The sequence below is a fragment of the Eriocheir sinensis genome, chromosome 38, assembly GCF_024679095.1.
Source record: "Eriocheir sinensis breed Jianghai 21 chromosome 38, ASM2467909v1, whole genome shotgun sequence".
Lineage (NCBI taxonomy): Eukaryota > Metazoa > Arthropoda > Malacostraca > Decapoda > Varunidae > Eriocheir > Eriocheir sinensis.
Genome location: NC_066546.1, coordinates 4,634,051 through 4,658,296, shown reverse-complemented (window position 1 = coordinate 4,658,296; position 24,246 = coordinate 4,634,051). Strand labels below are relative to the sequence as shown.

The 24,246-nt window shown below is 40.1% G+C and overlaps 1 protein-coding gene across 1 annotated transcript in view; it reads right to left on the bottom strand.

Annotated features, from left to right (window-relative positions):
- Window positions 1-1,630: 1,630 nt before the first annotated feature.
- Window positions 1,631-24,246, bottom strand: part of LOC127008554 (neuronal acetylcholine receptor subunit alpha-10-like) — a 104,161-nt gene continuing 81,545 nt past the window's right edge. The window contains exons 9-10 of the mRNA XM_050880728.1: window positions 12,349-12,522; window positions 1,631-2,746 (exon numbers count right to left, since the gene is read on the bottom strand). Of these exons, the coding sequence (XP_050736685.1) occupies window positions 12,424-12,522 (99 nt within the window). The 3' untranslated portion in view covers window positions 1,631-2,746; window positions 12,349-12,423. The remainder of the gene's footprint in view (window positions 2,747-12,348; window positions 12,523-24,246) is intronic.

Below are 24,246 nucleotides of genomic sequence, written 5' to 3'. Positions count from 1 at the left end.
TGGCGCCATTATCATTGGCTCATGCTACCCCCCAGAGCTCATTCTTGATTTCACTTGCGCTTTACTAATGATAATATTAGCAATGATAATGATAATAATAATAATAATAATAATAATAATAATAATAATAATAATAATAATAATAATAGGTAATAATAATACCACCACCACCACCGCTATCGACATTAGTACTACTACTACTACTACTACTACCACCACGGTACTACTACTACTAGTACTACTACTACTACTACTGCTACTGCTACTACTACTACTACAACTACTACTACTACCAGTACAAGTAGGCTTAAGTTGGGTAGGCGGTGGCGTAGGTGGTAGCGTACTGGGCCCACATTCACCGCGTGATGGACGACGCGGGTTCGAATCCCCACGCTACCACTCGGATTTTTCAGTCACCGCCGAGTGCCTTAAAACTACCCACATGCTGTCCTGAAGACCACCCATCGACCCGGACTCTAGAGGAAGCCGTCCAAGCGAATCAAGAACGAGTTCCGGGGGGGCAGCATGAGCCAATGCAAGATGGCGCCACTATAAACACTCGCCTGTGCCAGAACGGGCTGGGCCGACCATCAGGCCCCACCTGGAAGAAGCCTTGGGCCGACCATCAGGCCCCACCGGGAAGATGCCTACCGGCGCAATAGGCAATCAACGTAAAAAAAAAAAAGAAAAAAAAAAAAGCCCAGATCCTCTTCTCCTCCCCAAGTATTTCCCTTTCTTTTCTTCTTTTTAGTATCCTCCAACCCATCCTTCCATCCTCTCCTCCTTCTCCTCCTCCTCCTCCTCCTCGTCCTCGTCCGCCTAGTCATGCCAAAGTCTAGTCCCCAACATTTTAACATCTCGTCTTGTTTTCAGATATTTCGCGCGAGTGTTTGCAGTGTTAGGAAATGCAAACATGAACCAGAGTGTGAGCAGTCTCTCTCTCTCTCTCTCTCTCTCTCTCTCTCTCTCTCTCTCTCTCTCTCTCTCTCTCTCTCTCTCTCTCTCCTTGAAAAATGAATTATTTGTATTACGTAAAAGAAAATACATAGCTATGTATTTGTACTGTGTGTGTGTGTGTGTGTGTGTGTGTGTGTTTGGTTTTCATTGTAATGTTTAGCGTGGCAACTTTGATGAATTAGTATTGTGTTTGTGTGTGTGAACGGAGTAGTACACTCTTTTTGTATATTTGTTTGTTTTTAGCATATTCTGCTGACAAAACATTCATCTACATTTTTTTGACTGGCACAGTAACAGACAGACAACAGGTGCGCGGACACACACACACATACACACAAACATACACAAATATTTTTACCTGTCTAACTTTACAAGGGAGCAAACATATGATAACGCTTTCTAAGTTATAACACAGCTTTTCACTATTTATCCAGAACAGGGAGATGATTAAATTTAGTGTGATTACTCTCTCCATGAAAAGAGCACAAGCTTAATGATTAATGCACAGGAGACCAATACACATGATAACGCTCTGTAACCTACCTTTTTGGCATGTATTTTGGGACAGGCAGATGATTAACCTTACTGTTATTATCCTCTCCATAAAACAGTTGAAGATTAATGATTATTGCATAGGGAACACCAATACAAATGATGTACGATTGATAATTTATTGTAAAAATATATACCATAGTTCAACACTTTACGATGAGAACACAGACACAGACAGACGAACAGACAGACGTACAGACAGACTCGCCAGCCCAGTCCTTTTTTTTTTTCGTTATCGATCTCACTTGTGTCATGCAAAGAAAATATATTGTGCTTTCTTGCTCTGCTTCTAAACCTTTGAGAGAGAGAGAGAGAGAGAGAGAGAGAGAGAGAGAGAGAGAGAGAGAGAGAGAGAGAGAATATTTGCTGTAATAAGTTTTACTTATTGTTATTTTGCTAATAAGTACCGTACGCCTTCACTTATTGTGTTTTTGCCATTCCTCTTCTCTGATATTCTTCTTCTTCTTCTTCTTCTTCTTCTTTTAGGTACTGTTTCTTTTATTATTATTATTATTATTATTATTATTATTATTATTATTATTATTATTATGGTAATTATTTTCATTATCATTATTATTACTTGTCTCTAATACCATTATTATTGTTATTATGTTGTCTGGTATAAAGTGTGTGTGTATGTGTATGTGTGTGTGTGTGTGTGTGTGTGTGTGAGAGAGAGAGAGAGAGAGAGAGTGTGAGAGAGAGAGAGAGAGAGAGAGAGAGAGAGAGAGAGAGAGAGAATTCCGTTGTTAAAATGACGGTAATATTAACAATACTCGTAATGATATTAGTGGTCGTAATAATAATGATAATAATAATAATAATAATAATAATAATAATAATAATAATAATAATAATAATAATACATGATATGGGTGTCATGAAAAGCATTAATAATAATAATGAAAAATACATTCTTTTTCCATTACACCAAATTAAATAACCAATGTTTCTGCCACTACACACACACACACACACACACACACACACACACACACAGACACAGACACACACACACACACTCTTACATACATATTTTTTCCTCCAGATCCAACGAAAATACACTTTTCTGACCCTAAATAGTTAATCAGAACGAACACGTTGGCTGTGTCCGGAAGTCCCTGCCTGCTGTGGCTTTGTCTTCGATTTCAATGTCCTCAGGGTGGTGGTGGAGTGGTGGTGGTGGTGGTATTGCCTCTTACTCTGTCTTCTCACTCTCATGTCGCCCTCACACAAACTGAAAAGAGAGAGAGAGAGAGAGAGAGAGAGAGAGAGAGAGAGAGAGAGAGAGAGAGAGAGAGAGAGAGAGAGAGAGAGAGAGAGAGAGAGAGAGAGAGTTTTCATAAATATACAAGTAAAACACTACACTTCATATTACGACATATTTGTCGTCTGCATCTTGTATATATTGTCAGTTCCACATTAATAGAAAAGATGCTTCATGTCCTGCTGTACATTTGACTCCCGTCAAAAAGCGAGACGCAACGCAACACACACACACACACACACACACACACCGCTCTGGTAGCTACACCGCTATGGTGGCTCAATCGGTTAGAGCGCCGCGCTGGAAGGCTTCACGGCCAAACGGGCGGCGATTGGAGCCCCGCTCAGGCCGGATTCTTTCCGTTGACTAGGAGTGGTTACTGTCCCCCCCTCCAACAAGGGGGATAGGGCGTGTGAGATCCTGGCAGTACCCAGAGATCGACAATAATGAGCACTTGCTCACGTCGTGAGGGTACCGTACATGGTGGCGAAAGCGAATCCAACTCGTGATCATGTTGTGAATCACACACACACACACACACACACACACACACACTCAGAAGAATCACTGTATATCTATCTATGTTTATCTCTTTATCTATCTATCTACCTATCTATCTATCTTTCTATCTATCTATTCATCTTATCTACACACACACACACACACACACACACACACACACACACACACACACACACACACACACACACACACACACACACACACACAGTAAAACTAAGTTATATTTCACTACACTTCTTATCTACACACACACACACACACACACACACACACTCACACACACACACACACACACACACACACCAGGAAGATATTCCCCCAATACGCCCAAATTATCGTCTCCTGAACAGCGGCTGGATATTTAAAGCATCGGAATATTTTGCATTTGTCTATTTCGGAACGGGATAAATATTTCAGCCTCTGGTAATGGCGGCGATTCGTATGCAAGTCTGGGTGTCTGGGCGGCTCTCCCCGAAGGCTTGGTGTCTCTAGGCTTGGGGAAGAGCATTGGTTAAATTTAGTTATTAAGAGGTGCTCTTTTTCTTGTTGTTTTTGAGTGGTTGATCTTGCAGTGCGGGAGAAAGATGTGGGGATAGTTGTTACTGTGGTCGGTGTCGTCGTCGCCGCCGCCGTATTATTATTATTATTATTATTATTATTATTATTATTATTATTATTATTATTATTATTATTATTATTATTATTATTATTATTATTATTATTATTATTATTATTATTATTATTATTATTATTATTATTATTATTATTATTATTATTATTATTATTATTATTATTATTATTATTATTTGTTGCTGTAGTAGTAGAAGTAATGGCAGCAGTAGTAGTACTAGTAGCACTAGTACTTTTAGTTATTGTAAAAGTAGAAGTAGTGGCTGGTGGTGGGTGGGTGGTTAGCGTGCCGGCGTCGGGCTCTGGAGGACGGGGGTTCGCGTCGCGCCCGCCGGCACAAGCTTGGATTTTTCAGTCACCGCTAAGTGGCCCTAAGGCTACCTTCGTGCTGTCCTGAAGATCATCTATTATCCCCGAATCTAGATTCTCTCTCTAAAGAGAGGATCAAAGATGTTTTTTTTTTTTTTGTGTGTGTGTGTGGGGGGGTGCAGCGTGAGCCAAGCAAGATGGCGCCACTATAAGCATTTGCCTGTGCCATAATGGGCTGGGACCGTCTATCAGGCCCCACCAAGAAAACCTACCGGCGTCATGGGCGAAACGTAACAAAAGAAAAAAAACAGTAGTAGTAGTAGTGGTAGTAGTAGTAGTTGTAGTAGTAGCTGTAGTAGAGGTCGTAGCAGTAGTATTAGTAGTAATAACTAATAGTAGCAGTCGTAATTAGGGTTGCACCGATTAATCGGTAAGTAATCGGTAATCGGCCTAATCGGCCACTTTGCCGATTAATCGGTAATCGGTCTTTTGACCGATTAATCGGGGCCGATTATTATTTTTTCTCTCTTTTATAATACATTGTACATAACACAATATTAATAATGTTAATGTAAGGATGGTGATGTTACCAAAACCCTGATACCTTTCCACAGCATTTATTTCCAACAAATCCCTATGCAAATGTATATTATGTAATTCAAATTGATATATAAAATTATGATATGAACTGAAGCACTGGTATTTGCTTCAACTTTGAAACTAGAAAAAAAAATCAACATATTACTTTATATTACAACCAAGAAAAATTATATGCCTATTTCAACTTGCTTAGTACAGTAACTGAGTAATGTCCTTCACCAAGCCTGCCGTGCATATGGAAATAAGTTATTGTAATATATCATGAAAAGTATGGAACTAGACAAGTGATTTTACTCAGCACTTGAAGTTAAACACTCTTAAATTGTAATGTAAAAACATTAATTGGGTAACATCCTTCACCATGCCTGCCGTGCATAAGACAGTAAATTAGTAGAAGACTTAAGAGATTGATAAACTTTCTGTACACTACCATTTCTAGTAGCATCTAGGATCACCACAAGAACGAGAAAACTGGCAAATTCTAACATATTAAAATCAGGATGTTTCCACAGAGCAAGGCTAAATTATAAGTAACAAATTACTAGACGTATTTGTTCTCCATACAGGAGATGACAGTTGGGCAGTAAACAAAGTTGTAAACATGAGGGTTACGGTATGTCTTTAACTTTGTGGTATCAGTGTCCAGTAATTAGTGAAGATTAATCACATTAACAATTTATAAATAATCGGCCGATTAATCGGTATCGGCCGATTATTGGTTACCGATTAATCGGTAATCGGTAATCGGCCAAATTGCTTATCGGTGCAACCCTAGTCGTAATAGTAGCATCAGCAATAGTAGTGGTAATTATACGAGTAGTAGTAAAGGTAGCCGTAGTAGTAGCAGTAGTTGTAGGAGGAGGAGGAGGAGGAGGAGTCTTTATATGCTTGAAAGAATGAATGAAATTAATGGAGCCATCTGCCTCTACGCTTCAACTAACACAAAGGTTAAAGCGCTCACTGCTGATGATGGTGATGTTATTTTGAATAATTTTATTGCTTGGCTTCAGCCCTTGAATGAACTAACGAAAACAATTAACTCGGCAGATTCTTGTCTCGGAAATACAAGTTATTATGTGGCGTCAAATGCCCCAAATGGTTCCTGGTGGTAGGGAAAAAATACATAATACCACTAGCTTGTAGGTTTTAAGGTTAGCGTCAATTTATGGTAAATACGACCACTGAGTAGCGAGTACGAGCGGGACTGTGAACGGCAGAAGGTAACATGAGATATTTCATCAAAATAGTTGAGCATCCCCATCTGCAAAAATTCGACATCTAGTTACAGAAGCTGCCCTGTAGAAGCCTATCCGCCTTATGCAGTCTCCGTATGCTCTTACACACACACACACACACGAAAGTAAGGATGGTGAGGGATCGTGAAAAATTCACTCCTCCTCCTTCTCCTCCTGAGTGTCCCAGGGGTACATAAAGTGATGCATATTGAGTCCAGGTGTTGTAAATACCTGCAGGAAATATTTACCTTCGGGGCGAATATTTAACCTGAATTACTGGCCCAGTCCTTGAGGAGGAGGAGGAGGAGGAGGAGGAGGAGGAGGAGGAGGAGGAGGAAGAAGAATAGGAGGAGGAGAAGGAGGAGGAGGAAGAGCAATGTGAATAAAATACTTTGCTGATGATCCATATTGTTATTCGGATATTCGTTTGAGGGAAATATTTACGACGAACGAGTTGATGCTGCGAATATTTTTCATCCCAACGTTCTCCTCCTCCTTGTTTCCTTGTTTCCGTCTACTCTCTCCTCTTCATCTTCTCCTTCATCACTATACGGTTACCTCCTCCTTTCCTCCTACTCACTCCTATTTTTTCCTCCTATTTTTCGTCTATTATATTTTTTCATTATTCTTATTTTTAGTCTTCTACTTCTTTTTCCTTGTCTTCACCGTTTTTTCTTTTTTATCATCATCATTATCATCATTATCATAATCATCATCATTATCTTTTCTTCTATTTATTCTTTATGTCCTTTTTCTCAAATTTTATCTTTTTTTCCCTCCTCCTTCCCTCTTGAATGATATTTGCAGTTAAAGTTTTTCAACAGTTTTAAGTGTATATACCTTCATTATTCTTTGTCTGTGTTTCTGTCTGTTTATATGTCTGTCTGTTTATCTGTCTGTTTTTGTCTGTCTGTGTCTGTCTGTCTGTCTGTCTGTTTGCCAGTCTGTTTGCCTGTCTATCTGTCGGTATGTCTCTGTATGCCTGTCTCTATCTATCTATATAATATGTAAAAGGGAGGACCAAAGATGAGCTCCGGGGGCAGCCTGAGCCAAACAAGTTGGTGCTAATATAAACACTTGCCTGCACCATAACCGGTTGGGGCCGACCATCAGGCCCTACCAAAAGAGCGTACCGGCGCCATAGCCAGAACGTGGAAAAAATGAATAAATAAATAATTAATCAAATAAATAAATAAATAGATGAATAAATAAATAAAAAATCCCGTTTCTCTCTGATTTAAGTCTAGCGCGGCATATTTTGTTGTGCTTTATAGAGTAACAGTTCCGTTGTTCTTGTTGGTAGTGGGGTGTTATAATAATAACAATTATTATTATTATTATTATTATTATTATTATTATTATTATTATTATTATTATTATTATTATTATTATTATCGCTGTTGGTGCTCTATTTCTTCCATTATTCTTCTTCCTTTTCTTATTTTCTTATTTTTCTTTTTCTTTTCATCATCCATATTGTTTTATAGGAGGAATTAATTAAGGTATCATTTCATATTTTATAAATGAAGTCCGAAGATTATCAATTTCCTCCCGATATTCCTTTAGGCTTTCTTATATTTCGTTCACTGCACAGAAAGGAGAAAACAACCTTTGGATAAAAAGTGCGACAGCTGCTCTGTTATATAAAGACCCAAGGGAAGGCCGCGGACCAGATGGTGTGAAGTCAAGCTATGTGGAACGTTCACGTCGAGACTAGAAACTTAGAGGCATAAGATATACATGAGTGGAAACGTGTGTGTGTGAGAGAGAGAGAGAGAGAGAGAGAGAGAGAGAGAGAGAGAGAGAGAGAGAGAGAGAGAGAGAGGTGGGGGGGCATAAGTCTTGCAGCAGAATGGCACAGGCAACTGCTAATAATGATGATACTAAAGTATCTACTTCTATTTATACGCCGAAGTAGAGATGGAAAATAAGCGACATTAAATAGTAAATATGCTGAAGTCAACGTACTGTCTCTCGTGGTCTCTGTAACTAACCAAAGGAAAAAAAATAAGATTAACGAGAAAAAGCCGAATAAGTCAGGTTAAATAAGCAAAGCAGAATATACGAATGAATGAGTAAAGTAGAAGTTAAATGAAGTTACTTATTATCCCTCTTATCATTTGTGGTTGTCTGTCTGTCTGTTTTCTGTCTCTTCTGTCTGTCTCTATCTCTGTCTTTGTTTCCGTTCTCTCTCTCTCTCTCTTCTGAATAATATAACACCAGGAACAAAGATAAAGAGAACGAGAAAAAAAAATGTAAAAGATTGAACATTTTAAGCCGAGTAATACCGTGTGTCTGCTATTCTTAAACTGTGCCCAAGGGGAGAGAGAGAGAGAGAGAGAGAGAGAGAGAGAGAGAGAGAGAGAGAGAGAGAGAGAGAGAGAGAGAGAGAGAGAGAGAGAGAGAGAGAGAGAGAGAGAGAAAATGTTTTAGTGCGTTGCTGCATCGCATTAATTTCGTGTCATGTGGAAAAGTTAATATGAGAGAGAGAAACAACAAAAGTGAGCCGCTCGCTGTTTATAATGAATATCCCTCCCTGTTATTCTTGCTCCGGTGCACAAGAAAGGGACAACAAGAAAAACACCAACAGCGACAACAAGAACAACACATCAACAATAATCACCAACAGCAGCAACAATAACAACAACAAACTCAAAACAATAACAACAACTGGAACCATAAACAAATTAATATCGGGAAGAGCAGAGAATAATGATACCTTGCACACACACACACACACACACACACACCATCTATCCGTCCATCTATCTCTCCCTTTCCCTTCCTCTCTTCTTCTCTTTTCTCAATTCCCTTTCCCTCTTCCCTGACCTGTCCTCCAGCCTCTACTCTTCCCCTCTTCCCCCCTCCTCCCCATGACCTTCCCAACCAATCCTCAACGCGTATGACCTTTGGAAATTCCCGAAAGATTCCTGTTTTCTTCCTGATGGAGAGGAAGTGGGGCACGGCTGGCATAGAGGAGGAGGAGGAGGAGGAGAAGTTTGTGGTTAAAGGTGTTAGAATGTGAAGAATATGCGTTTGAAAAGGATGAAATTGGAGAAGGAGGAAGAATTGTGTGGTTAAGGGGGTAGGAGAAATATAGGGGAGATTATTATAAGAAGGAGGATATGGAAAGTGAGGATTAAGTGGATGAGGCGGAGAAGGAGGAGGAGGAGAAGGAGGAGGAAAAAGCGGTATGGTGTCAAAGGCTTCTGCAATAAAAAGAGAGGAGGATATTTTGGAAGGCTAATAACGAGGAAGAGGAGAGGAGAGTGAGGATTAGGAGAAGAAGGAGGAGGAGGAGGAGGAGGAAGAGGGAATATTAGAGCGGTATGTGAAGTATTAATGCAAAGAGAGAACTTAAGAAACTGTGAGAATTATATTTAAGGATGGAAGGAGGAAGGGAGGGAGAGATGAAGAAAGGAGGGAAAGGGAGAAGAGGGAGGGAAGCAGAGGAACATGAATGAAAGGTAAAAAGAAGTGGAGAAAAGAGAGAAGAAAATGCAATGGGGAAAGATGAAGAAATGGTGTTAGTATGGTAAGAGAGAGAGAGAGAGAGTTAAGAGGGGGAAGAGGAGAAAATGAACAAGGAGACAAATAAAAGGAACGATATAAAATTAGATAAATGGGAATAATCGCGTAAAACAGAGAGGAAGTAAAAAAGGGAAAATGGGAGAAGGGAGAACAATGAGAAGATAGAAAAAAAGCACATCGAATAAACAAAAAATAAAAGGTGTTAAAGAAAGTATTGAAATCATTGAATAAAAGAAGGAAGATATACGAAAAGAAGGAAGGAAAGCAAAGGGAAGTAAAGCATGAAAAGGAGGCAAAAATGAGTTAATTAAGGAATAGAATGAAGGAAAAAAATATCAAGATAGAAAGAGGAATGTTAGGAAAGAGAGATGTGAAGTGGAAGGAAAATAGAGGAGGAGGAGGAGGAGGAAGAGGATCTGAGGAAGCCTTTATGTGCCTGGGATCGTTATGAGGAATGAGGAGTGAGGACGCTGGAAAATCATTGCCTGCCAGCGAGAGAGAAAGTGATGGAAGGAGAGAAAGAGAGATGGAGAGAGGGAGGGAGGGAGGGAAGAAGATGAAAGTGGAAGGAGGGATGAGAAGAAGGGGGGAAAGGGGTGGAAGAAAAGAGAGACGGAAGTAATGAAAGGGAAGGAGAGAGTGACGGAAAAGGAAAGAGAGAAAGGAAGATAGAAGGGAAGGAGGGAGGAAGATGAAAGTGGAAGGAGAGATAGGAAGAAGGGGGAGGTGGGGATGGATGAAGAGAGAGACTGAAGTAATGAAAGGGAAGGAGAGAGTGACGGAAAAGGAAAGAGAGAAAGGAAGATAAAAGGGAAGGAGGGAGGAAGATGAAAGTGGAAGGAGAGATAGGAAGAAGGGGGAGGTGGGGATGGATGAAGAGAGAGACTGAAGTGATGAAAGGGAAGGAGAGAATGACGGAAAAGGAAAGATAGAAAGAGAGATGGAGAGAGAGAGATGAAGGGGAGGGTGGAGGAAGAGGGAGATGGAAGTGATGAAAGGAAGAGAACATGACGGAAATGTAGATGTAGAAAAAGGAGGAGAGGATACAAAAGGAGGATGGAAGATTGTTAGAAAAATAGAACCTAGAGGAAGGGAAAGAGAGCAAGAAATGTGGAGAAGAAGAGACGCAGAGTAAGGAAGGAGATGGTGATGAAAAAGAAAAAAAGATGCTGAAGAATGGAAGAGCGAAAACAAACGAAGACATCAGTGAATAAAAAGAAAACCTCAGCCTCAAGAAACTAAAGGTGTGGAAGGAAATAAGAAAGTGTAGAAGAAAAGGGAAAGAATAAGAGAGGCAATGAGAGAGAGAGAGAGAGAGAGAGAGAGAGAGAGAGAGAGAGAGAGAGAGAGAGAGAGAGACTTGATAGGCAAAGATTATTGCAAATGAATATTAATTGTTATCGTAAATTAATTTTTATTTTTAAAAAATATTCTACATAAATGTTTTCTGTTATAAAAATTGCCAGCGTGTCATGAAAATATTTTAAAATTTTATTTCCCATTTTCCTTCCTACAATAAAAATGAGTACACACACACACACACCAACGTTGCCAGATTGTCGTACTCAGCCTCCTATGTTTGCCGATTTCCGACCCCAAAACTGCCTCCTCAACCCCAATAACTGCCTTCATATATACTTATCGTTAAAATGGCTAATTATTGGTGTTTTTAGATATAGCTATGGCTCAGAAACCGGTAAATACGAGACTCTGAGTACGATAATCTGGCAACGGTGACACACACACACACACACACACACACACACACACACACACACACACACACGGCCCGGTTGCTCAGTGGTTAGAGCGTCTGCCTCAACCAGAAGGACCGGGGTTCGAATCCCCGACCGGTTGAAGATAAGTTGGGTTCATCTTCTTTCCCTGTTCACCTAGCAGTGAATGAGGGGAACGGCTGGCTGTCTCGAGAGAGACCCGCAGCAGACCAAGAGGTGAATTACACACACACACACACACACACACACACACACACACACACACACACAGTATCACCCCCTCTCACTTATCGAAGCTCTCATGGCAACAGAATCCTCTCTCTCTCTCTATTGAAGTAGGTTAGCAACACCTATTATAGACTCTTGGTATTAATTTGGCGAGTAAGCCCCGCCCACTCACTCTCACGCAGCCAATGCTGAATAATTCATTGAAACATTCTCCAATCAGATGCATCAGGTTGGGGGAAGAGGAAGGTTATGTTCCTTGTTAAATTTCAAGTATTTTATTTTAAATTTACAAAAAAATATGACCTTCGTTTTTTCATAAATATGTAATATATAGGAGAAAAAAAATCTAATTTTGTTGTGAGAAGATTATTAAAAATAGGTTGAATTTTGAAGCAAAGTAAAGTGGAACTGCCTTTTGTTCCATACTGAGAAGTAGATAGCTTATAATATACACGTTATTATAAGGTTCAGTGGAGTGATTCTCTAACCTTAAGCCTTGTCAGGCATTCGAGGTAGAGTAAGTCAAGATATTTAAAGGTCTTAGAGTAGGTGAGAAGCAGAAGGAGGAAGAGGAGGAGGAGGAGGAAGAGGAAGAGGAGGAGGAGGATGAGGAAAATCAAAGTAATGAGAAGGATAAGGAGGAGAAGATAGAGAAAGAAGAGGAAGAAAAGAAGGATCTCAGAAACTGTATACCAACCAGTGACGTGCAACATAAAATGGGAAAAGTGGAGTAGCATATTCGACAAGATAACGTGAACCCCCTCAATACATTCCTGCTTACCTTGGGAGACTGGCTGACGCGGGGAGGGTGGCGATGCTACTGACGAAGGGGCGCGGACGCTGCGGCGGGGGGGCGTCAGGGGCCGTGGGGGGAGGAAAAGAGGATGGTGGTGGTGGCTATAACTGTGGAGAGCAGGAAGCAGGCGAGCAGAAACCTGTCAAACACCAGTGCCACCTGTTGGGAGAAGGGGGAGGATGAAAGAACATGAGAAATACCAGACATCTCCTGTAAACCTTATCACCTATCCTCAGGGTTAGAAAAAACCCGTTTAAAAAAAAAAACTTTTTTTTGGGTTTTTTATTTTTTTGCTTATTCCTCGTATTTATATGTTACGTCAATTTAAATGAGTAATTAAAAAGTAGTCAAGAGTAAAACAAAAGATGTGAAGTGTTATTTGAAGGACAGACACTTGTTTAGGTCCTGTTGATACAGGTTATTAACTTGTACTGTACAGGAAATAAACGGGTGAAGCTTGACTACCGGTCACTCAGCACTCTTCAGTTCCTCAGTCTCTCCTTGTCGTGAGTGAGAGGATCACACTGTTTAATTGTTGTGCTTAGCGGGGCACCCTGGTGCGGTTACTAATTACCCTAATATATATTTAGTATAAATTATAGTTAAGAGTCAGAAAGAAGAAAAGTATTGTTGTTTCATGTGTGTGTGTGTGTGTGTGTGTGTGTGTGTGTGTGTGTGTGTGTGTGTGCGAAGTGGTGTTGTGCGAAACGATTTGCTATAGCGGCGATGTATAGTCACGATGTAAGATGGCCTTAATTTAAGTGCGATTTGTGGAGTGACTGTGTGATATGGCTGGGTGTAATGTGGAGTATCCGAGTATGGTTTGGCTTGGTGAAACCGTGTTGTAGCGTGGTGGTGGTGTGACGATGTGTCAGGGGTGTCAAAGCAAAAACTAGAACACAAGCAAAAAAGATGAAAAAAAAACTTTGCTGTTATTTATATTTTTTTGGAAGATCTTTATGGATTTTACTTTTTTTTATTTCATGTACATATATGGACCTTATTTATCAATAGGATATAAAACAAAATTTTATGTAAAACATTTAAAAAAAACCAAAACCAAAACCAAAAACTAAAAAAACTAAAAAAACTGGTTGTTTTTTTTAGTGTTTTTTTTTTAATGCCAATCCTGCCTAGCCTCTATCCATAAACTGATCTAACCTTTTCTTGAATATATTTATCGTTGTGGTACTCCGAATTGACTGTCATGCCTGCTCCACTCATCGACCCCTGTATTGGTAACAAAGTCCTTCCCTATGTTTTAGTTGAATTGTAATCTCAAAGTTGAACCCTATTCTCATAGATCTGTTTTGGTTCTCGGGTATTCGTTACTAATCTGGCCAATCCAACATACGTACCTATCTCTGAGTGGGTTTCTCAAATTTTTTTTTCTTGCGTTCCCCTCTTTAAGCTCATCTTGTGTATAAGCCTACATCATTCACTGAGGACCGTTGTTTTCCTTTCCAAGTATGCGATGATGAATATGCTGCTTCTGCCCTTCTACTATTACTCTAGCTAATCTCTGAAACTCGTTACTACATGGTTCCCCTGGACATCGGATTCCAGCCCTAGGTTCTGACCCTAATTTAACCCTAAGGTCTCCCCAATTAACTTCCTCAAGGAGTCTTCTAAGCCCCTCGTAATTAACAGGCGGGAGGGAGAATAGGTTAGAGGAGACACGGAGAAGTAAGAAGAAGAGGATAAGAAAAAGAAGGAGGAGGAACAGAAGAAATAAGAAAACCATCAGGAAATTAAGAAGAGAGAGGGAGGAGGAGGAGGGGAAGAAGGGGAGGGGGAGGAGGAGGTGTTTACCCACTTTATGGTAAAGTAGTCACTTTTAGTAATTACTTCAGAGTTTATTTATTGAGGCTGTAGTTTATGCACTTCTTACATTTTTTTCTTTTAGATTATGGTGTTGTTGAAGCCTTCCCTCTTTTTTGAATAGACGGCTCCGGTATGATTTGTTTACATAGTTGAAAGACTTTAATGGCTGTTTAGGTATAGTAATATAGTCTAGGGTCACTGGTGCTCCCAATCTAGTTGATAGTATTATTTTCTAAGAGGCTCAAATATCTATAATTAGCCTATAACTTTTTGAATGTGCTGTTCGTCAAAGGAATCGTAAATCTACGGTTTCTGAAGTAGGAAAATTCACTATTACTACTACTACTATTATTTGCTGCCTATATCGCCGGTAGGTTCTCTTTAGAGGCCTAGTAGATTGCCCCAGTCCGTCAGTTTCGCAGGTGATTTTTTAATTTTTTTAAGTGGCTACCGTGATGCATGCTTGCTCGGCGGCACATGCTGCCTCGTGCTACTCCTCCTGACCAAAGTCGCCGAAGTTAAGGTTGATTGAAAAGCTGGGCAGCATGTGGGTAATGTTCTGCCACACGAAGATGCTTGAAAATTATCAGCGTCTTGCGGTGGGACTTGAACCAGGGTCATCAATATTACCACTTCCACGCGCTGATAACTCGGTCACCGCCTCTCCACTACTACTACTACTGTTACTACTACTACTGTTACTACTACTACTACTACTACTACTACTACTACTACTACTACTACTACTACTACTACTACTACTACTACTACTACTTTCATTTACCCCTGTTCTCCGGTGAAGGTATTATGTTTGTACTTTGTCAGGGTTGGCGTGTTTATATTTCAAAGAGGAACTTGGTAAAATAGTCACGTGTCTATACTTTGTGAAGGAGTCAAGTGTCTATACTATGAGCAGGCGTCAGATGTCTCCTTGTATACCTGAGCCAAGGAGGAGGCGGAGGAGGAGGAGGAGGAGAAAGTGGAGAAGAAGGAGGAGGGAATGTTATATTCAAGGGAAGTTATGTAATGTAACAAAGGGTGTCCCCCTCATCCTGCGCTCTTCCCTCCTCCTCCTCCTCCTCCTTCTCCTCCTCCTTCTTTCCTTCCTTCCTTCCTTCCTTCCTTCCATCCTAAGCAATCCTCTTCCTTAAGTGAGGCTATGCAGCATAGACCTCGGTAGGATCAACCCTCGTATAGAAGAAGTTAATACGTAAACGATGAATCCCATCAACATTCGCATTGACCATTACTTTGTTGCGTCAAGAGTGAACTGAACGGTCTCTCACGTATGCACAAGTGCTTTACCCTGCTTCCAAGTTGCTGAGCTGCTTGGCCAATAGATCAAATTACTAAAAGATTCAGCCACTATTTAGCCGAACAGCCTTCCCGTTTCCTTCTCTTTCCTGTTTTTCTGTACCCTCTTCTTGATTCCATAGTTACATTTTATGTGTGTATGTCTGTCAGATTCCATTTTTTTTTTGTCTGAAAAGGTTCGTCTGTCTTTGATGTCTGTACGTCCATCTATTTTTCCCCCTTCACACACACACACACACACACACACACTCTCTCTCTCTCTCTCTCTCTCTCTCTCTCTCTCTCATTTAATTAAGTTCAGAAAGATGTATAACGAAAAACTTTCTTACTACAGGAATACTCGATACGTGTGTTGTGAAATTATTACTATTATTATTATTATTATTATTGTTATTATTATTATATTGTTATCTGATTATTGTAGTTTTCTATTAATTATATCGATTTTATTTACACGTTAATGACTGGGGTATACTGCTAACTTTGATGATTTCCTTGTGATGATGATGATGATGATGATGAGCCGGGTGATGATGGTAGTGAACTTTGCCTTTAATTATCTCTCAGTCAGGAAATGTGCAGCTTTATCGTGATCAGTGTTAGTGCGTATGTGGGTGTGTGTATGGCCTGTGCCTTCATAATATTATTCTTTCACCTCCCTTTTCTACGGGGTTTCATTTCCATCACTACCCTCCTCTTTATCATCATTCTCGTCTTTTCTTCTCTTTTTTATTTGTTCTCTTCTTCTTCTTCTTCTTCTTCTTCTCTTTTCCTCCTCCTCCTTCTCCTCCTCCTCTTCCTCTTTTTCCTCCTCCCCTCCTCCTCCTCCGTGTCCTTCTCGTCCTTCTCCTCGTCCTCCTCCTTTTCCTCCTCCTCCTCCTCCTCCTCCTCCTATTCGTCCGCATTGCTCTGAATATTGGACATCATTCTTCTTTTCTCAATCCTCACACCCACATTTTTATCCTCCTCCTCCTCCTCCTCCTCCTCTCATATTTCCCTCTCTTCTCGTTTCTCTTTCCCTCCCACGGTTATTTATTTGTGTCACATTCGCAGCAACGACAACGACTAACGAGAGAGAGAGAGAGAGAGAGAGAGAGAGAGAGAGAGAGAGAGAGAGAGAGAGAGAGAGAGAGAGAGAGAGAGAGAGTCCCGGATGTGGTGTTTGCACGTGTACTAAATTCATCAATAACTTACCACGACAGGTGTGTGTGTGTGTGTGTGTGTGTGTGTGTGTGTGTGTGTGTGTGTGTGTGTGTGTGTGTGTGTGTGTTGTTTTTTGTGCTATCAAACTTCACATATATAAAAGCAACATGCCACTATATAAATTGACATCGCCGTCATTTTTTTTTGTAGAAAGAGCTGAAGGGAGAAACGAAACAAAAAACAAAGCGAAAAACAAACAAGTTCGCTAAGTACTACTCCTTTAAAACAGATAATAAAACAGAGTATCCAGAAGAAACGGTCAGTCAATTTCGGAATGCAGTGGAGGCAGAACGGTCACCATTCTCCTCTTCACTTACTTTCCTATGGTCTGTTTTGCTATACGAGTAACTAAAGAAGAGAAAGCAGGAGGCAAGAGGGACAGAAAGGAAGAGAAAGAAACAAAAGAACGGAGAAAGACGGAGCGAGATAAAATGAAGAATAAAATGGAAAGGTGAAGGAGGAAAAAAAATAAAGGAAAAGAGGAAGAGAGGGATGGCGAGGAGAAAACAAGAGAACAGGTGTAGGAGCAGGAAGAGGTGAATGAGAATAGGAGGAAGGACAGAGAAGAAAAGGCGATAATGGAGGAAAGATGGACATGAGAAGAATAGAAGGGAGGAAGAATAGAAGAAAAAAGAGAAAACTGGAAAACAAAGAAGGAAGAGAAAAGGATAAAACGGGTATGCAGACACAGACAGACAGACAGACACACAGACACACAGACAGACAGACGCACAAACAGACAGACAGACAGACAGACACAAAGACAGACACAGAAAGATAAAGATAGATAAACAGACATCAACAAACATTCAAACAGGTAGACGGACAGGTAAACAGGCAATATCTTAGTTCAACACGGCATTAAGACATCCTACACGAGGCAAAGGGGTTGTAGGACTCCAAAGGATACATTAGCCGGGGGGATCCTTAATGAATGTTAGATGAAGCGTGAGAATGTGCTAAGGATATCCTACGTCTCTCTCTCTCTCTCTCTCTCTCTCTCATATTTATCTATTTTGTGTTCATTCTTCTTTTTTTCCTTCCTATCCTCTGCTCTTTTTCTCTTCTTATTCTTCTTTCTTTTTGTTCTCCTCTGTTCTGTCTCTTCCTCTTTCCTTCTTTCTTCCTCGTTATCTCTCCCCAGTCTTCCTATTTTCCCTCTCCATGTCCAGTCTCCCCCTTGTCTTCTCTCCCTTTCTCTTCACTTTTTTTTTATATTCTCCATTTTCTCTCTCCTCTCCCTCTGTCAGTGTCTCCTTTCATGTTTTCTCTATTCACTCCATTTCTCTGTCCGTACTTACCCCCCCCCCCATCTCTCTCTCTCTCTCTCTCTCTCTCTCTCTCTCTCTCTCTCTCTCTCTCTCTCTCTCTCTCTCTCCTAATCTCCTTTTGTCCCCCTCTTTGTCTTCCCCAGTCATATCTCCTTCCCTCACGTTCCCTATTCCTCTTATCTAATCCCCCCCTTCTCCCCTCTCGGTCTCTGGTCTCTCCTCTGTCTCTCCTCTGTCTCCCCTCTGTCTCCCTCCTCCTCCAGGGCCTCAGGTTACAAGGGAAGGAGGGGAAGATGAGGGGAGAAGGTGGAGTGTGAAAGAGAGCAAATGAAGGGAGATTAAGATAGGGAAGTGAAAAAAAGGGGAAGTGAGAGACGGTATGGAGAGTAATAGATGATAGATAGATAGATAAAGAGAGAGAAGGGGGGGGGGGGGCGAGAAGTTGGCATAAATAGTCAAATTGTGTATCTATTGAAAATAAAACAGAAATAAAGACAACTGACAAATGAAAGTGTGTGGATATTGTAAATGAATGTTATTGATATGTATGTTATAGAGGAAACCTGGAAGAAAGGAAAAGCGGGAGAGGTAGAGGGAAGGGTAAAAATAGAGTTTGTGAAGGAGGGAGAGGAGGAAGAATGAACATGGAAACAAGGAGGAGGAGGAGAGAAAGTGGAATAAGGCAAAAGTAAAAAAGTAAAAAAAATGGAGATTATGAGTAAAGATAGGCAAAAAAAATAAAATGGAAGAGGAAACGAACACGAGTGGAAGGGAGAAAAGAGTAAAGAAAATTAGGGGAAAGAATAGTATAGATTTGGAAAAAAAGGAGAGAAAGAAGAAAGCATAGGAGGAGGAAGTAGAAGGCAAATGGGAAGAGAAAGCAGGAGGAAGAAAGAAAAGAACGGAGGCATACTGAGGGAAAGAAGGGAAAAATAGAATCGAAAGAAGGAGAAAGAATAAAGGAAAAGAAGAAAAGAAGGAAGGAGAGAAGAATACACCAGGAAAAGAATGTAGAATCAATGAAAATGAGAACACGAGGAAGGACAGGGAAGAAAAGGAAGTAAAGGAGGAAAGGTGAAGGAAGTGAAGAAGATAGAAGGGAAGATGAAGGGGAGGAAAAGGAGAAAACTGGAAAACAAAGAAGAAAGAAAAACGAATAAAACAAAATAACTGGAATAAAAAAAATGAGAAGGGAATGAGAAAAGGAAGTAAAGGAGGAAAGGTGAAGGTGAAGGAAGAGAAGATAGAAAGGAAGATGAAGGGGAAGAAAAGGAGAAAACTGGAAAAGAAAGAAGAAAGAAAAATGAATAAAACAAAATAGCTGGAATAAAAGAAAAAGAGAAGGGATGGCAACTAGTAGAAGGAGGAAAGCAAGGGGAGTAGCACAAAATAATTAAAAGTGAAAAAAATGGAGATTATAAGTAAAGGTAGGCAAAAAAAATGGAAGGGGAAAATACAAGAGTGGGATTGAGAAAAAGAGAAAGAGGATGAAGGACAGGACAAAGGAGAAAACTGGAAGACGAAGAAGTAGGAAAAAGGAATATAACTGAAAACAGATAAAATAAAATAAAAGAAAAAGAGAACAGAATATAATATGACTTATGAGATGGAAGAGGAAAAATCGAAACAAAGGATTATGATGAAAACGAGAATAGAAGATTAATAAAAGAGGAAGAGATGAGAGCGAGGAAGGAAGAAAACAAGAGGAAAAAGACAAAGGTGATGAGTCAAAGGAATGAAGAGTCGGAAAAGAGGGAAAAGAAACAAAAGATGGAGAAAAATGAGGAAAACAGGCGGGAAAAGAAATGAAAAAAAGAGGTTCGAAGGAGGAGGAGGAGGAAGAGAAGGAAAAGAATAGGAGAAAAAAGAAAAAAAAGTGGATAAGGAGAGGAAAATAAGTAAAACGATATAAGAGGTGTAAAAGAAGGAGGAACAAGAGATGGAGACAAAGAAAGATAACAGGAGGGAAGAGAAAAAGAGGAAAGTGGAAGGATAGAGCGTCGGAAGAGAGGGAAGAAGCAAAACCAAAGATGGAGAAAGAGGAAAACAAAGCAAAACAGGAGGAAAAAGACGTAAAAAGGAGTTCGAATGAAGAAAAGGAGAAGAAGGATGGAAGTGAAAAAAGTATTAAAAACGAACAAAAAATGGATAAAAAGGAAAATAACAAGAGGAAAAAAGAAAAAAAAAAGATGTTCTAAAAAGGAAGATAAATCGAAAGAGGATTGAAAGGGAGGAAAATTATGGAAGAGAAGGAGGAGGAGGAGAAGGAGGAGGCTTGTAAGAGAGGAAGAGAAGGAAAGCGAAGGAGGAAAAGAAGGAAGAGGAGGAGGCTGAGTCCTGTGAGATATGAAATTCCAGCTGGTGTTAGGCGAGGAGAGCTGAAACGCGTCTGATATTCCGAAGACACGAATATTCCCGTTTGGCAACCGAGAATATTGGAATGGGAATAGTAAGGAGTGGGGAGCGAGAGGAATATAAATCTCTCTCTCTCTCTCTCTCTCTCTCTCTCAGGTTGTAATGTACGCTTTTATAGTTTTCTTTTATATCGCTTTCCCGTTTTCCTTATGTAAGACTGCCTCAGCCTCGTTTTCTTCGTCATGTTCCAATAGTGTGTCATTTTACGGGCGACTTCGCAAAAGGTCGTGAATCTCATATTATTGTGTTTATGCTTGCCGTAGGAGGAGGAAGAGGAGGGGAAAAGGAGGACGAGGAGGAAGAGAAGGAGGAGGAGGAGTCGCTACAGGCTATTATGTCTGTTTGTCTATCCGTTTGTCGCTCCGTATATGATTTTTTTCTATGCAAGTCTTTTTTCTTTAATACTATGTGGAGTTATTTAATTTTTTTCTTTGTCTAATCTATTATCTCAACTGTGTCTGCCTGTCTGCCCGTTTGTTTGCCTCTCTTTGTCTGTTTTTCTCTATTTGTGTCTGTGTCGGTTTCTCTGCCTCAGTGTCTGTTTGTCTGTATGTTTAATCATCTTAGTCTATATTTCAGTCAATGGTTGTTCATTTATCTCTATTTGTCACCATCTTTCATGTTTAAACCATTCTCTCTCTCTCTCTCTCTCTCTCAGTATGCCCTGCGGCTCTGTACCAACATCGTGAGTCTCAGCTTCTCATGTCTCAGTCTCCAGGCGAGCCAGAAACCGTTGTCCCTGATTGATCGTGGTGGTGGTGGTGGTGGTGGTGGTTAATGCTGGTATTGTTGGTATGTGTAGGTATGGGTAGGAATATTAAGGGTGGGGTGGTGATGGTAGTAGTGGTGATTTATGTTCGTATAGTTAGTAATGTTCAGTATGGTTAGCAATGGTAGGGGTGAGGGTGATGATACTGGTGGTTGGGTTTATGAATGGTGATGATAGTATTGGTAAGTATGACTGAAAGTGGTGATGATGATGGCATTGTTTGGTAGCGGTAGTTGTGGTGGTGGAGGTTGTGGTAGTGGGAAGTAGTGGTTCTAGAAATGTCAGAGGTCGTAGTTGAGGTGGTTGTAGTGGTGGTAGTAGTGGTTGTAATTAGTTAGTGTGGGAGTATTGGTAGTGTTTGTAGTGGTGGTTATGACCGAGTGTGGCAGTGGCGGTTGTAGTGGTTGTATCGATGGTGGTCGTGATAGAAACAGTGTATTAAATTGATTCTTTTTCACTTAGGTTAACATCTACTTGCCGGTCTTGTCATGCTTTCTTCTTGTTTCGATTTCTACGATTTGCAATTTTCTTTTATCCTTTTTTTACTGTCTATATTCCTACGGTTGTACAAATTTATCTTTCAATCTTCCAATTCTCCAAATGTTTTTTTTATTCTTCCTATCGTTCACTGTTTTTTCTTACCTTCACCCTTACTTAATCCTTTTTAATTCAGATATTTTTACTACCTCTTCAGGAATGTAACGTAAATCTCTTGGGAGTACTTTATTTTTTCTGTCCAATTTTTTTTTTCATTTTAATATAGAAACGTTTCCTCATCTTTTCATCTCCTTTTCTATTGTTAACTTTTACCCTTTCTAGCTAACTTCTACTCACCCATTACTATCCTTCCCACTCACAGCCGTCACTCCTCACCCCTCTCTGTGTCTTCCTATACCACCTTCCTTCACCCCTTCCCTTTTTCTTTCCCCCTCCATTTGCATTTTATCACACCCCTTTCCTTTCATTAACTCATCTCTTCTCGCCCCTTTCATTTTCTTCCCCCTCTTTCTTTTCTTCTTTTCCTCCTTAACTTTTTTTCCTCATCTATCTTTTCTTCTTTCCCTTCCATAGCTTATCTTTCCTTAACGTTTTATTTTCCTTTTAGCATCCCCAATTCACTTTTCCTCACGCTGTCTTTCTTCCTTTCCTTAACTCATTTTCCCTTACCTCTTTCTTTCCTTCTTTCACTCCCAACTTCTGCTTGACTCATGTTTCTTTTCCTCCCTAACTCACCTTTCTTTTTCTTTCCTTTCTTTCTCTCCTTTCCTAACCCACCTCTCCTTTTCCCTTTCTTTTCGTCTCTCCCTCTCTAACCTTATCTTCTCAAATTTTTCTACCTCCTTTTCCTTCTCCCACCTGTTGCTTCCTTCTCACCAACTTCTTGCTCTTATTCAACTGATTACGCCATTTTCTATTCATTCATTCTTTCCCTCCTTTCCTAACCCTCCTCTCCTCTTCCCTTTCTTTTCGTCTCTCCCTTTCTAACCTCATCCTCTCACTTTTTTTCTACCTCCTTTTCCTTCTCCCACCTGTTGCTCTCTCTTCATCAACTTCTTTCTCTTTTTCAACTGATTACGCCATTTTCTATTCATTCATTCTTTCCCTCCTTTCCTAACCCACCTCTCCTTTTCCCTTTCTTTTCGTCTCTCCCTTTCTAACCTTATCTTCTCAAATTTTTCTACCTCCTTTTCCTTCTCTCACCTGTTGCTCTCTCTTCATCAACTTCTTTCTCTTTTTCAACTGATTACGCCATCCATTCATTCTTTCCCTCCTTTCCTAACCCACCTCTCCTTTTCCCTTTCTTTTCGTCTCTCCCTTTCTAACCTTATCTTCTCAAATTTTTCTACCTCCTTTTCCTTCTCTCACCTGTTGCTCTCTCTTCATCAACTTCTTTCTCTTTTTCAACTGATTACGCCATCCATTCATTCTTTCCCTCCTTTCCTAACCCACCTCTCCTTTTCCCTTTCTTTTCGTCTCTCCCTTTCTAACCTTATCTTCTCAAATTTTTCTACCTCCTTTTCCTTCTCTCACCTGTTGCTCTCTCTTCACCAACTTCTTTCTCTTTTTCAACTGATTACGCCATTTTCTATCCATTCATTCTTTCCCCCCTTTCCTAACCCTCCTCTCCTTTTCCATTTCATTTTGTCTTCCTTCCTAACCTCATCCTCTCACTTTTTTTTTTAACTTCTTTTCCCTCTCCCACCTGTTGCTGTCTCTTCACCAACTTTTTGCTCTTTTTCAACTGATTATGCCATTTTCTATCCATTCATCTTTTTTCTTTCTCTCTCGCATTGTTCTCACTCTATCGCCCTCCTTCCCCTCTTACTAACTTTTTTCCTAACACGTCTTTTATTCTCAAGTTCCTCTTTTTTCCTCACATTTCTTCTTTCTGAATCCTTACGTTTTCTCTCTGTCTTCATCCCCTTACCTTTTGTTCTCTTGTATTTTCCTATTTTTTCCCCTTTTTTCCTTCTTGACTTGTCTCATATTTCGTTTTCATTGCCAGTCCCTCTTTTCTCCTTCATATATATTCCTCCATCATTCTCTCTCCTCACCTAACCCATCCATCATTACTCAACTGTTTGCATTTCTTCATATCATGTTTTCCTCTCCCTTTAATCTTCGTTCCCTCAACTGTTTCTCTTTGCATTTATTTCTCTTACATTTTTCTTCTAGCATCATCATCTCTTTCCTCTCCTAACCCATAAATCATTACTCATCCATTCGTCGTTTTTCATACCTTGTTTTCCTCTCCCTTTGGTCTTCTTTTCCCTTAACTGTTTTCCCCACGCATTTGTTTTCCATTATCAAGGTCCTTTTTTCTTACACTTTTCTTCTAACATCATCTCTCTCCTCTCCTAACCCATCCATCATTACTCAGTCATTCGTCCTTTTTCATGTTATGGTTTCCTCTGTCTTTAATCTTCTTTTCTCTCAACTGTTTCTTTTTTCATTTTTTATTTCATTATCGACATCCTTTATTTCTCTTACATTTTTCTCCTAGTATCATCATCTCTCTCCTCTCCTAACCCATCCATCATTATTCATCCATTCGTCTTTTTTCTTAACATGTTTTCCTCTCCCTAT